At 52.5% G+C, this 15131-nt stretch overlaps 1 protein-coding gene across 2 annotated transcripts in view; it reads left to right on the top strand.

The window, feature by feature from the left end:
* SCAP (SREBF chaperone) overlaps positions 1–15131 on the top strand; it is a 1420607-nt gene that overhangs the window by 225259 nt on the left and 1180217 nt on the right. For both annotated transcript variants that reach the window (XM_069645830.1, XM_069645831.1), the window contains exon 5: positions 635–855. In XM_069645830.1, the coding sequence (XP_069501931.1) occupies positions 635–855 (221 nt within the window). The remainder of the gene's footprint in view (positions 1–634; positions 856–15131) is intronic.

Genomic DNA, 15131 nt, shown 5'->3' with positions numbered 1-15131 from the left:
TGTCCTGCTTGTTATGGTTTATGGTTCCTTATTCCTCCCACCCCTTGTTATTTTATGGTGTGTGGTCTATACCCACATTTAGACATTGGGGTTAATAGTCAATGTGTAGTCATTACTGTTTTGTTCTTTACTAATATGCTCTTATCTTTTAAATACTGTGTTTTAATACCCAAAGTACTTATTTGAGCTTATAGTTTTATGTGTTCATTTATTAAAGGATATATGTTTCAGTATATCAGAGTAGTGTATTTTCTAGAGACTAATTGTACCTCTGTGTTAACCTTCTACCCCTACAGTTAAGCCATGTCGCTCTGACCACATTACCTATGCAAAGAGAGGGTTGGCTTTTCGTTCTAGCTAGCCTTCCCCCTAGGGTTAGTGGTTGTAGCATCCTCAATGGAGGGTGCTACAAAAGCCATTAACGCCTACTCGTTTACGCCAGGTGCAGTGATTTTCTAGGGCTTATATGGTCTTCTCCTGCCGTACTGCACGCACAATTTCGGGCATTTGCTCTATTAGTATGCTAAGACTGTCTGTTCTCAAATTGCTACATCTTTTTCATACATATTTTTTAATGAAAGAATTGCAAATATCAGCATACTTTACATTTTCTGTTCCATCTTTTCCTTTCTAGTTCCGGAACCCATAGCCTGGAAGATGTGTGCTTGCAGATCTCTGATCTTCAGCCTGGGTTAAAGAAACTTCGTAATCTGCTGCCCGAGCATGGCTGCCTACTTCTCTCTCCTGGAAACTTCTGGCAAAATGATCGCGAGCGCTTCACCTCTGATCCAGATATCATCCGAACTGTTCACCAACATGAGCCAAAGACGCTGCACACCTCAGCCACACTTAAGGGTAAGTTGGTAAGAACCTCAGCACCTTCTCAGGAACGCACTCACTTCAACCCAGGATTCACCCGGACCATTTACCAAAACAGACCAAAACAAAAGAGAGAGAGCAAAGATCCAAGATCTACATTTTTCCTGGCGCCACTTTGTGTGGTACAGACCACAAAGTACAAAAGAGTGCAGAGGCCAGTACCTTAAAGTCGATAGAGGTGGATTAAAGCACATCAGATTTACCAACCATTCTTTTAGAGGGGACAGGGATACATATCAAGAATAACCATCAACAGTTGTTTAATCTCTTGTAGTGGCACCGTCAAAGTCAGAAATTGCAATTTCTAGAGTGGTGCGGAGCATTCCTGGGCAGCAGGAATTGGTTATTACAACCAAGTGTGGTTGGGTGTTTAACATAGTAAAACAAATAAATGCTGCAAAGTTTAGGTCATCTTCACCTTGCAGCATTTCACCAGGAAAAAAAAAAGCCAGCACCTCTGGTCAGTTTTGATCGCTGAAGTATCATGGTGACACTCTGATATGTAGCCCTGTGTATTGTTTTTAATTCTTCCAATCTGGTTTACCCAACCTTTTATTTGAGTCCTCATCTGACACTTTTTCTCAGACCTATACACTGGGTGTGCTGGCTCTGAGAAACCATAGGGTGTCTCACCTACTAGTCCCTGGGAATCTCTCTCTCAGGTGGCCAGGACACGGCCATCACCTGTGAATCCAGACCCTGGGGGTGGACCAGTGAGGGAGGATCACCTGGGTGAGATGTCTTCGGTGAGTGGGGGGGGGGGGAGGCAACCGATGGCGAGACGCCGTATTCCCCCCTTTCCCGTACCCAACCCGATCCTAATTTATAGGATTCTCCAATTCTCAAATTCTGGCCAGCACATTCTTATCTCACTGCCCTTAGCTAAACCCATCCATAGCAAAAATGGTCCCAGCCACTCATCGATCATCAATTAAATCACCTTCCACAGGGGGGAGGGGCAGGGAGTTTTGCTTTTTGTAGTCTATCCAGCAAGCTGGTCAGCCCAAACGCCTAAGTATCTAAAGTCCTGCCTCTGCACTGCAAGCTCAAATCTGCTTAACTGTTCTACCACCCTTCCTGTAGGAGAACCAATTGGCATCAAGACTCATTTACTCCTGTTTATTTTGAACCCAGAACGTTTTCCATGCTTTTTCTAACTCTCCCATCAAAGCAGGTATAGAGGGAGAGTATATAAGGTTCCCCATATAGACTAGAATAGCGTCAGCAGATAAACCCATTTTCAATGACCTGCCCCCCACTGTAATGCCCTTTATTCCTGTATTATTTCTGATGGCATTAATAGGGGACAATTGGCAGCTCTCCCTTGTTCTTCATCCCAATGAAAACATTTCAGATTTCACACCATTCACACCTACCCAAGCTGTTGCAAAGGAATACATTTCTTCCAAACAAATCCGCCATCGAACTCCAGATCTCAGTCACACTAGGACTTGCCTGCTGCCCTCAGACAAAAGCCACTTGATTGTCGTAGATAAGCTTTGGCAATATCACATCCACCCTCGATGAAGTACCATCACAAAGGTTTTTGCATCATTGTAAAGCAAAGTAATGGGCCCATAAGCTGCAATGTTTCTAGGATCTGGCTTCTTTCAGGATGACCCTCTAGGAATTATGGCAGCATCCGCTCTCCATTTCCACTTTCCTATTGCATAATTTTACTACAATGGGGGCTAGAATGTCCCCAAACATTTTGAAAAACATACGGCTAAAGTAATTTTTTCCCTGGTCATTTGCTGGCTTTCATTTGCTTTATGGCAATAATGGACCTTTGCATGTTCAACATCTATGTTTCCTTGAATGTCAAACAGTTCATACCTAAAAGTTTTAGTTTTTCTCTAATATGCCATTTTTGTGGCTACTCTTCTTGGGTATGAATGTCATAGTATTGCGCAAATAGATCTACTATCTGAATTGAGTCTACCAGCTCCCATTCCTAGTCATCCCAGACTCTACTCGCTTTGCAAGCGAAGATCTTCATCCCCCGTCGGATTGTCAACAAAGTTTCGAGAATGGCCGGCCTCGGGCCTACTTCGCGCCTTTCAACCATGAGTGAAGAGAAGAAGGAAAGTCGAAGTCTCTTTAAACTCTGCCGGAAGTGTGGATTAAGAAACGTCTTTGTCGAAGATCGGCATCATAAATGCTTGAATAGCCTGCATCCGGACCACGATGAGGTGGGATGCGAGGTATGCTGTGGTTTCTCGAAGAAAACCAAAAAATATCGCTACAGCAGACTGTCAGCGTGGCTCAAGTCAAGCTAGGCCACTGATTCAGCCGCGGGGCAGAGTCAAACCTCATCTAGCACCGGCCGGTCCGAGGAGCGAACTCTCTCCGGGAGGAGGTCGAGATCCTTTGAGAATGCCCTACTCGCGGGAGTCCAGGAGAAGGCCAAAGGTTCGCCGCTGATGCAGGTCCCGAGTCAGGCAAAAGGCGATCGCCATCACCATCAGCCTTTATGGTGTGCCTACCAACAAAATGGTCCTCTTCAAAGAGGAGGTCCCCAAACCCGGCAAAACTGTGTGAGTCCGCTGATAAGCTGATGAAGGAAAAGTCCAGAGAGGACTTGTCGAAGCTGGTGAAGACCTTGCAGCTTGCCAGGTCAACTGAGTTGACGGCACAGTCGACAAAAGCTGCGACAAGCTCATCGTCAACGAGTCAATGACGACCGCTGCGATAGCGCTGAAGGAGAGTGGGTCTGCGAAAGAGGTGGGGGCCACTCCACCGGTGTCCTTGCCCCCGAGGCGAGATCTACTCCAGTACCAATAAGGACAGTGATCTGCAGGACGATTGCTGCACAGATTGCAAGGGTCTCCTGCTCGCAAGCAGAGGCGCGTCAGCCCAGACCCTACTCTGCTGGCTCTGTTCACCCCTAGACCTAGATAGTCTAATGACTCTGAAAACACTGGTCACCGAAATCCAGCAGAGAATGCCTCCAGGAACTACGCCTTCACAGTGTGCCCAGGAGCTTCTGAGGCTAAGCTTGCCCCCGTGAAAGAGAAATGCCAAAGTGGGCGCTGGTCCTCGCCATCATCTGACTCCGACTCCTCCTCCACAACTACCACCTCGTTGCAAAAATACCCCACCCAGAACCCTGGACATGCACCCCGACACAGGCACGGACACATCTACCATGGCTACGGGCACCGACAAGGATGACAACTTCCTTGCGGGTTGGAGACACTCCCCACTGACAAAATTGTATCCTTTCATTATGTCATATCAAGGGCCTCGGAACTGTTTCAGTTAGCCCCCAAGGAGATCAAGAAAGAAGGCTTCCTATATCAACGGCGCGAGTAGAGAAGAAAGACAGGCATGTCTGTTCCCTTCCTGAACGACATCAGGGAGGAAGGCGTGGTACTAATGAAAAACCAGAGTACGGCCCGACCAAGCTGGACAGGCTGGAGAAGTAGTACAGGGTTACAGATTCAGCCCCAAGGTGCTTAAGGTCTCGGCCCTCGCCCGATTTGGTGGTCTCGGCAGCAGCCAGGAAGCGCTCAGCGAACCAGTCGCCCGCCATGGTACCTCCGGACCAGGAGGGGAAGAAACTGGATGCCGTGGGCAAGAGAATAATTTATACAGCAGCCTCTACCATCAAGGCAGCTAACGCCCTAGCCATCTTTTCCAGATATGACCAGGGACTATGGTTCAAGTTTGGTACTATTCTGGACTCCCTGCCTGAAGACAAGAAGGTTGAGGCACTGGAACTCTTTCAGGGAAGGGAAGTGGCCTCGGATCACGCCATCTTTTATTTATTTATTTATTTATTTTTTATTTGCATTTATAAAGCGCACAGAGCTGCCCTGAGGCATTGTGGCGCTGTTACAGAAGGCTTGAGCTTAACACAGGTATGGTGTAACAGTTGGTAGCAGTAGTACAATGACAGGTGGTAAGCGACCGAGAGGGTCCAAAAGGTTATGCTTTGCTATGGTTATAGTGCAAGCATAACTGTGCATGTTGGTTAAAACATTAGCGGAATAGAAAGGTTTTTAGGTTTTTTGCAAAAGGTGGTGTATGATTTTTCATTCCTTAGTGAGGTTGGCAGGGCATTGCAGTTTTTGGGTGCGAGGTGTTGGAAGCTAGACCCTCCAGCTCTAGTTCTTTTGAACGTGGGAACATAGATCTGGTTGGCTCGGTGTGCTCTGGTGGGTCTATTAGAGGTGTTGAGGGTGATTCTTTCCTAGAGATAGGGTGGGGCATCTGATGTAAGGCATCTATGTGTGATGGCCATGGCGGTGGCATTCGACATCGCAGACACAGGTTTCCGCCAGATGGGGAACGGGGTATCGCTGCATCGTCAAGGTTGTTTGGAGGCAACTAACTTCTGCCCGGACGTTCAGACGAAGGTACTGGATATGCTGGTTGACAGGGAGAACCTCTTCGGAAAGGCGGTCGATGAGCCTTTCCAAGCGATAAAGACCGACGTGGAGATGGCACGCTCATTGGGAACTTTGCAGCAGCAACGGCTGTTGTCCTTTCGCTCTTACAGAGGAAAACCAGGAAGATCCTCCAAAGGTTATAATGTACTCTACCGACAGCCTCCACGATCCTCCTCTAAAGAAGCGAACAGGGGTTGCATGCAAGCCAGCGGAGACATCGGTTGTGCTGCCCACAGGGCAAAGCTCTGACACCCAAGCAGGCTTCAACCGGCCGTGGCCTCAGCACCCCCCACCCCCCACCCCCCACCTAGGCACCCTGGTGGGAGGCCGGCTGGCAAAGCTTGTCGGCACGTGGGAGAAGATCACCACGGACAAATGGGTGCTGGATGCTCTCGGACAGGGACACACCTTTGAGTTCCAACGCAGGTGTCCTTGTTTTCCGCTGTTTTAGTGATGAGAACAAAACGGACCACAGCTTCTGCAGGAGGTGCGGGCCATGTTACAGAAGGAGAAGGGGCCAATAGAACCCTTCCCCCAGCGTCTCCGGGGCAGATACTTTTTGGTTCCAAAGAAATCAGGCGGGTGGCGATCCTAGATCTTCGTCATCTCAACAAATACTTGAAGTCCCAAAAGATCTGGATGGTCATATTGCAGCACGTGTTCGGCCAGTTGGAGCAAGGAGATTTTCTGACGTCATTGGATCTGGAGGAAGCCTACTGCCACATCTCCATTCACAAGAAACACCAAGTTCTCTATCATGGGGTCTGGCATGGATTCACATGCTCATGAATATTCCCTGTCATCAGGCTGGGAATCCTCGGTAAAAGAAAAAAACAGTGTTTAGTTTCTAAACTGTCTTTCTCCTAGAAACCAATCACTGAGCTCTGAGACATATTGCCCCCAGCCAATGACTGCCCTCTACCTAAACCCCTCCTCTGGCAGCCATCTTCAGATTTTTACAGTACGTTCAAGTGTTGGGAATCCTTGCATTGCTCCATCAATTTTCTTTCCGATTAACAGGGATCCGTTTGTCGGCTACTTTCGTGCCCCTCAAGGGCGGATCTCGTTGAGTGTTCTTCTTGGAAGCTTCCAGAGGTTCTTCAGGCCTACACCATATGGATCATGTTGGATAAGAAGGACGGCACTTCCCTCTTCAAGCTTTGCTCCGGCTGCGGATTGTGGAATGTGTTCACGGAGGACAACCATTCCCATGTCCTGTATTGTCTCCACCTGACTCATAAAGAAGAAGATTGTGAGATTTGCTGAGGCTTCACTAAGCGCATGATGAAGGCTCGACACCAGCAGTTGGAGATGTGGCTGAAGGCCAGGGCCTCTGCCCCGGGTGGTTCCCAGGGGCATGCCTCTTCCGGATCTAGCCAACCTGAGCAGCTTCTAAGTCAGTTGAGGGCGCCTAAGATGTGGGGGGCTAACACAAGACCAGTCATTGCCAGTGCGCTTCTGTCAGGGTCGCCGCTGCTGCGGGTCCCCTGACGGTCAGGGCACGATCGTCATCCCCTTCTGCATCGGTCTCCAGCCACATCTCTAGTTCCTCATCCAAGAGGAAGTCCGCTACCCCAGGGAAGCTGCGGGACACTCCGCAAGCAGGAGAAGACCAAGCAGGGTACGGTGTCCGACCTACCCGCGAAGGAAAAGGCCCAGTAGCACAAGGTGTCTGACCCGACCCCGTATGAGTAGGTCAAGCATGATAAGGGAGCTGGCCTGACCTTGAAGGCCCAGGTGCACCAGACCAAGTCATCCTCCTCCATTGAGTCGGTGGTGGCGTCACTCGAAGGCCATAGGGGCCAACCCGGGCCAGGGTACCCCGACGACAGCCTGGCTGTCTCTTCCTCCCAGGAGGGAAGCTTCGATTGAGAAGACTCAGGAGAAGAGGATGCCGGACCTCAGCCTGGGACCGACCCCTCAGGACCCGAAGAAAGGGGATGGGGGGGGTGTTGAGGAACTCTAAGGAATTGACTTTTCTTCGTCCGACATGGAGACCTTTTCCATCCACACCGTCCAGGGGGACAACGAAGGCCCGGGCCCAGCGCTCCTTCTCCCCCCCCCCCCCAGGTGCCTCCTAAAGACCTTTCGCTGGACATCCTTTCAACCCTCCACACGCTGGTGTTGGAGATACAGAGGAGGATGCCGCCGGCACCACCGCCGGCCCCGCCTGCGGTGCCAAGGCGCCAACCCCGTTGACACTGGGGAACCGTGGGCACAAAGAGGAGGCGGCATCCCTCACCTCCATGCCAGCCATTGCTGCCTTCCCCCTCCCAGGGGGACAGAGTCGGACACAGCGACAACAGGTAAGAATGAAGACAGCGGGATGGGAGACCCCCTGTCACCTCCACTGGATGAAGTGGGATCCTTCCTTTCCACGATCGCCTGGGCATCAGAGCTTTTCTAGCTTACACCAGAGGAGAAGGAACATTTCTTGCATCAGCGCTGGGAGGCGAAGAGGAAGACCATCCTTTCGGTCCCGCTCCTGGGAAACGTTTGGAATGAGGGGCTGGCGCTGCTGAGGAACCCCGCCTCAGCCCTGGCTAAACAAGACCCACTCGAAAAGAAGTACAGAGTGCCTGACTCTGCACCTAAGTGCCTGCAATCTCAGCTGTCCCCGGACTCTGTGGTCTCGGCGGCCGCCAGGAAGAAATCGTCCAGCTCTGCATCATCTTCATCCGCCCTTCTGGACGACGAGAAGAAGTTGGATTCTATGGGTAAGAAAGGTCATCTACTCAGCGGCAAAGACGGTCAAGACTGCCAACGTTGTAGCCCAATATGACCGGCAGCTTTGGTACAAGATGGCTCCGCTCCTGGAGTTTCTCCCTGAGGATAAGCGGGTGGAGGCATTGGACATCCTCCAGGGAGGTGAGGTGGCGCCGGACCATGCCATCACTGGACATCACAGACACAGGGTTCCGCCAGATAGGGAACAGAGTCTGCCTGCGCCGCCATTGCTTGTTCAAGGCCATCAACTTTAGGCAGCAGGTCCAGTCGAGGGTTCTGGACATGCCTTTTGGCGGAGTCAACCTGTTCGGGAAGGCCGTCGATGAATCCCTTCAAGCCATCGAGACGGACACGGAGACGGCCCATTCCTGGGCACTCTGCAACGACGACGGCTGTCCTTTCGTTCTTTAGGAGGGTAGTCTGGTAGATCTGCCAAAGGATTTGTCAGGGGCTTATCCTCTTACCACCAGTCCTCCTGCTCTACGACCCAGGAAGCCAACAGGTGTCATTCCAAGGCTTTCGGGGGGTGGTCGTCATCAAGGACCACAGAACAGCGCCTCGACCTCCTGGCAAGATTGAACCGGCCAGGATGTCTGGCTCCCGCCCGTAGATCCCAGTGGGAGGCCGGCTGGCGAACGTTGGCGTGTGGGAGACCATCTCCACCGACAGATAGTGCTGGCGCTCTCGTCCACGGACACACCTTGAAATTTCAACACCAGTGTCCATGAATGCCACCGGTGGCCCGCCAGGAAAATCACATCCCTCAGCTGCTGCTGGAAGTGCAGGCCATGTTGTGAAAAGGGGCAATAGAGCTGGTTCCACAGCGACTCCGGGGCTCCGAAGTCTAATCAAGGTACTTTCTTGTCAGTAAGAAGACAGGGGGCTGGAGGCCCATTCTCGACCTACGGCGACTCAACAAGTACATTAAGTCCCAGAAGTTCAGGATGGTCACGCTGCAGCACATGCTCGGCCAGCTGGAGGAAGGGGACTTTCTGTCATCGTTGGATCTAGTGGACGCATATTTCCACATCCCCATACACAAAGGACACCGCAAGTGTCTGCGCTTTGTCCTTCAAGGGCAGCATTACCAGTTCAAGGCCCTCCACTTCGGACTGAAGTCAGCGCCAGAGTCTTCACCAAGTGCCTGGCGCCGGTGGTGGCCCATCTGTGGCTACAAGGGATCCACGTGTACTTTTACCTGGACGACTGCCTCATACGGACCTGGTCAAAAGACATTGCTGTCGACCAAACGACAAGGATCGTCCGACTGCTGACGGAGCTGGAGTTCTCAGTGAATTATGCAAAGTCCTGCTTGACTCCATTTCAGGACGTGCTATTCCTGGGATCCAGGCTCGACACAGTGTCATGCCTGGTGTCACCATCGTAGGAAAGTATATCGGCCATCTTGGGCAAGGTGCAACCGCTGTTGGCACTGAAGATTGCCATGGTAAAGACCATCAAGTCTCTGCTCTGCATGATGGTGTCATGCATATACCTGATTCAGCTCTGCAGGCTGCGGATACGCCAGCTGCAGGAATTCCTCGATGCCCGTTGGGTCCAGGTGTCCGGAGGCTTCCAGGACAGGATCACGCTCGACTAGGAGTTCTGCCGAGCGATAAGATGGTGGGGCGTGCGCTCCAACATCGCCGGAGGCACAGACTTCCAGACACCCCCCCGTACCAGGAGACGGTCACAACGGACGCTTCCCTGGAAGTATGGGGAGCCCACACCGGACATCTTCACGCCAGAGGACTGTGGCTGGCAGAGGAGAAGACGCTACACATCAATGCTCGAACTACGGGCGGTGATTTGGGCCCTCAAGTAATTTCTGCCGTCCCTCAGGGACAAGGTGGTCAGGGTGTTCACGGACAATACCACCACAATGTTTTACATCTGGAAACGGGGGCACCAAATCCCCACCGCTCTCCAAAGAGGTGCAGGACTTTTGGCCCTGGGCCATCGCCCAGGAGATGTCCCTCATTCCATTTCACCTGGCGGGAGTAAAGAACACTGTCGACGACTCTCTCAGCAGGGAGCTGCGCTCTTGCCACGAGTGGGAACTTAGGCAGGACCAAGTGGACAACCTTTTCGTCACATGGGGCAGTCCCCAATCGATCTGTTTGTGACAGCGACAAACACCAAGTGCCGGATGTTCGCCAGCAGATTCCCCCAGCCGGGGAGCATGGGGGATGCATTCTCATTCCCTTGGGAAGGCCTGTTTCTTTATCAATCAACTCAGATGGTACTGGTGCAGGATACCAGTGTGGCCGAGGCAGATCTGGTACCCGGACCTTCTCAGCATGTCGGCGTCCCCTCCAGTCAAGCTGCCAGTGGTCGCGGATCTCCTCGCCAGGGAAAGAGGCGCAATTCTGCACCATGACCCAGGGTCTCTGAACCTGAAGGCCTGGCTCCTGAAGCATTAGAGTTCGGGGGATACGATCTTCCGGCAGACTGCAGGGAGATACTCGCCAAGGCCAGGCCGTCATCGACTTTAAAATGCTACAGACACAAATGGAAATGCTTCACGATTTGGTGCCGTTCACAGAAGATCAACTCTGAGTGTCACAGCCCCTCAAGTACTTCCGTATTTACAGTCATTGGCTAAATCGGGGCTGGCTCACGCCTCCATCAAGGTACATTTGACGGCTATTTCTCGCTACACCAGATCTCCGGGACGGTCTTCACTGTGGTCGCGCCGTCTAGTCGAGGAATTCGTCAAGGGACTGTTCCACTCGTTCCCGCCGGTGGAGGCTCCGGCCCCAGCATGGAAACTCATTGTGGTGCTGACTAGGCTCATGGGGTCTCCATTCGAACCTATGCATTCAGCTCCGCTCAAGTTTCTGTCGTGGAATACAACTTTCCTCGTGGCCATCACCTCTGCACGACGAGTAGGTGAGATCCAGGCCCTGTCATGCAAGCGGCCTTACTTGATTTTACACAGGAGGAAGGTGGTTCTGCGGATGCACCCCTCCTTCATGCCCAAGGTTCAGTCGGAATTTCATCTCAACGAGCCCTTGGTGTTACCTGTATTTCTTCTGACGCCTTCGTCGCCGGCTGAAAGGACTTTGCACTCGCTGGATGTGGCTACAGCGCTGAGGTTTTGTGGCCCGCACAAAGAGTTTCCGGAAAACCTCTTGGCTTTTTGTGAACTTTGGTCCTGTGAATCATGGGAAGGCCCTGTCCAAGGCCTCTCCGCTGTATCACTCGCTGTGACTGGTTGTCTCAGAGTCCGATTGGGGAGCAAAACAAGCAGGTCCCAGGCTGTAGAAAGTCAAGCGTTCCAGAGGAAGACGCGTGACAAGTAAGTACACTTCTTTGTTTTAAAAATGGGTTCAGGGGCTGCGGGGAAGACTCCTTTTAGGCACACAGGCGTTGGTCCTGGGCGACCGTGTATGGGCAACCTCCCAAACACACAAATCAGCACTTCAGCAACACAGGATCAGCAAAGCAACTCTTGATAAGTTCTACCAAGAGCCTCACAGAACCTTAGAGCTGAAGAAGAGGATGTAGCACGATACTCCCACGATGCAGTAGACCCAGTCACCAGATATTTACTCAGGCAGATCTAAGAATAGACAGTGTATTGGATCAAGCAACAGCAGTCAAGTGGAGAGGCTCTCAGCAACTGATTTCTTTCGGTTGTGTGGTATTGGCACGCTTTTCAAAGCCCCAGTGAAGAACAGTTCCCGCCTGGTCGATTCAGTTTGCAATCACTGTCCAGCACTTCGAAGAGCGAACTACAGCAGGTGAAATATTGCCTCTGGAGGTCCGGAAAGAGCCAACAAAAGGTTTGGGAGGATTCGATCTTCAGAAGGCGATCCACCTTCCACAGGTACCAGGATATTGGCGGTTTGCAGCTGGTGGAGGTCACAGCTCGTTGTGGAAAGGCTTCAAATGCAGTTTGTCTACCGACCTGGTTGGTCCCACCAGTCTGAGCGAGGAAGTCGTGCAGTTTGGAGCTTCCCTAATGCTTGGAAAAGAGGGCTGGAGCAGCAGTGGTCACTCAGATGGCGCTGCGATCCCAGGCGGTTGCTGCAGATGTCCTGCTTCTCCTCTTCGGAATGGATCTTCCGGTGGTTGACTGTCTTCATCATGACGTCCTTTCACTCCTACGTCCCGTCCCCTTTCCTCCATACTTATAGGACATCTCTCTGTCCTGTGGGACGGGACCGGAGCACTTTGTAAAAAGCATACACCCACCTTGGCTCCGCCCCGCGCATCGCCCATCAGTCCTTTTCTCCGCTCGTTCGGGACTGGACGCACTTGCATCCTCGGAAGATTTTTTTCCCTTTTTTCCTCTCTGGCTCTCGCTAGCGATCGTGTACTAGCCTGTCTGTCGTTCAAACTAGACTTTCCAGATTGTTCATCTTGTAACCGTCGTTTCGCGAGGGCGGATCCCCATCCTCTTTGTTTAGAGTGTTTGGGGACCGGATCACCGTTGGGACTCTTTTTACTGCGACTCCCTTTCGGTCCGGGCACTTCAACGTCGGTTGGAGCGGTGGGAGGAGGTGTTCCGACGAACTCCTCCTTCACATTTTCAGGCGTTCATCGACGAAAAGAAGAAACGCCGGGTAAGTTCTTTACTTTTCAGAGCCCCCTGGCCGGGGGACACCTTTCCGGGTTCCTCTCGGGCCGGGAGGGGCATTGATCGCTCTACCACCGGGGCTTGCCCTGAGGTGCCCGTTGGGCCTAATAATTCTACCGGAGTTTTCTATGAGGGACTCCGTAAGAGGCCTGTTGACACCGGAGTGCGCTCTGAGGCCCCTCCTGTGGGGCCTGTTTGTAGGCCTAGTTCTACTGAGTCTTGCGGTACCAGAGCTTGCTCTAAGGGCTCTCTGTCGGCTTCCCTCAAAAATAAGACCGGGGTGCGCCCCGAGGCCTTGGGTGTGCTTGCTGTTAACAAACAGATGTTCGAAGCCCGCGAAGATGAGGCTGTTACCGGGCCTAGGTCCGAGGTCCCTCGTCTACCAACAGTTCTGAGAGGCCTGACAAGGCCTGGTTGGTGAAAGCTGTTTCTCACTGTTCCCGCTCTTGCGGTGACACCAGACCTGTTGAGGTGGCAAAGAAGAAAAGTTCTTCTTTTAGTGGCAGTGCCGAGGTCCTTCCTTCGAAGGCTAAATTGGCGGTTGGTATGTCACAGAAACATTCCAGGCCAACAGTACCGGCTCTGCCGAGGTTCCTTATGTTAAGGCTAAAGTTAAGACCCCTGATCCATCGACGGGGACCTCTGCCTCACTTCCTCACATGTCACAGTTCCCCTCAGATGAGGACAAAATGGCGCCCGTTCCCGCCACGACCGCGGCGGCCTTTTTAAGTACTACCCCTACAACTACGCCATCGGCCTCAGGGGTAGGGTGTGGTCCTTTGGGTGAACCTAGAGTCCCTTGTGCGTATTCTTATCGGCCAGTTTATGATTGGAACGCCCGGATGCCTCTTCCGCACAATGTTTCGTTGCCTGCAGGGACGGCACCTTTGATTTATGTGGATACGTCGGTGGAGGGGCTTGTGTTGCACCAGCCTCTGTTACGTCCATGGATTTATCCACCTCGTGAGAGGTCTCCTCAGGTCTCCAGACAGTCCTCGGAGGAGGCCTTTTTCGGTACCTTTCAAACATTAATGCGTACCGACCCCATGAGGGAATATTTCAAAGGGCTTTTCAGGGAGATATGTCCACCTGCGCCTCCGGCTCCACCCGTTCCGCCGGTGGTTCCGCCGGCGCCTCCCATGCTTACAGTCCCTCCCCGACTCTTCCGCCTTTGCCTCCATTGTCCCCAGTGGATAAGGCAGCGCCTGACACAGCTCCGCAGGATCCTGACCTGTCAGATGACGCCCAAGGCGAGCAGGACAATGAGGACCTTCACCCTCTATCAGAGCTTTTCACGACCGGGTACTGGACATGATGTGTTTCTTAGATGTTCCGGTGCCTGAGGCACCCGCTGCGCAGGAGGGCGTGCTTTCTGGGGCGTTCACCCTGTCTCCTTTGGAGCGTACCGGCCTGTTCTTGCAGAAGGACTTCTGGCTGAGGTCCGCAGAGTCTGGGAAAAGCCACATTCTGGACTTTTTGCCAATAAAAAAATTGACGCGAGATACAGGCTGCATTCTTTGGAAGAGGTGGCCTTGTCGTCCTGTCCGTCCCCCTGCTCCACAGTGGTGGCTGTGGCCACTTTGCAGTCCAGGCCTGTAGCATCCTCTTCCACAACGGCTACTCAGGTGCTGGGAAAGGAGGACAAGCTCCTAGACACCCTTGGGAGGAAAATCTTCGCTAACTCGGCCTTGCAGCTCAGGCAGGCCAACACTGCATTGATATTAGCGGGAGCTAACATGCGGATGTGGAAAGGTCTATCGGAATTTGAGGAGTTCATCCCGGTCGAGAAGCTGGAAGACTTCAAAGGAGGCCTGTCCGACGCCAGGGTCTTGGCCCAGGATCTCCTGGAGGCTGCGGCTCATCACGTAGACACCTCGGCTCGGGGCCTTGTGCTATGGGTTGACGCCTCGCGGCAGGCGTGGCTGCATGCCACTAAATTCTCAAAAGAAGTGCAGGACAAGATGTTGGACCTTCCGTTCAATGGTAAGGAGCTCTTTCATTCTTCAACAGATGAAGAGCTCACCAAGACGAAGGATAGCACTCAGACGGCTAAGTCATTGTCTGTCCTGGTTAAGGCTCCTTTCAAAACCCAGAAACTGTCGTCGCAAGGTCGACCTTCTGGCTTTAGGGGCTTCCTCGACTGCAAATCTCGTAGAGTGGATACTCCTGCGGGGAATAACCGCCGTAGGCAACAACGGACGTGGTTTTTCTCCCGCTCCTCAGCCTCCTCCACAGGTTCAGGTGGCACCGCCACTGATAAACCTGCTAAATGAGGGTTTTCCGTGCTCGCACGAGACCCCGGTGGGAGGACGCGTTGCGTCTAATTGGGAGGCGTGGCAGACCATCAGAGAAGACAGATGGGTCTTGTCAGTCGCTCGGGCGGGCTTCCGCTTACCTCTACCCCCTACCCCACCCCTCAACCCTCCTTTTCAGCTGGCGGGCTTGCCCTCCCTCAAAGCCGAGGTTCAGAAGCTTCTGGACCTCAGAGCGGTGGAACCCGTTCCCCTTGGGGGGAGCGAGGGGAGGGCTTCTATTCCCAGCTGTTT

The sequence above is a fragment of the Ambystoma mexicanum genome, chromosome 2p (genome assembly GCF_040938575.1).
Source record: "Ambystoma mexicanum isolate Mex_15411 chromosome 2p, UKY_AmexF1_1, whole genome shotgun sequence".
Taxonomy (NCBI): Eukaryota; Metazoa; Chordata; class Amphibia; order Caudata; family Ambystomatidae; genus Ambystoma; species Ambystoma mexicanum.
The sequence above is the reverse complement of the archived record's forward strand: the minus strand, read 5'-3'. Positions and strand labels throughout refer to the sequence as shown.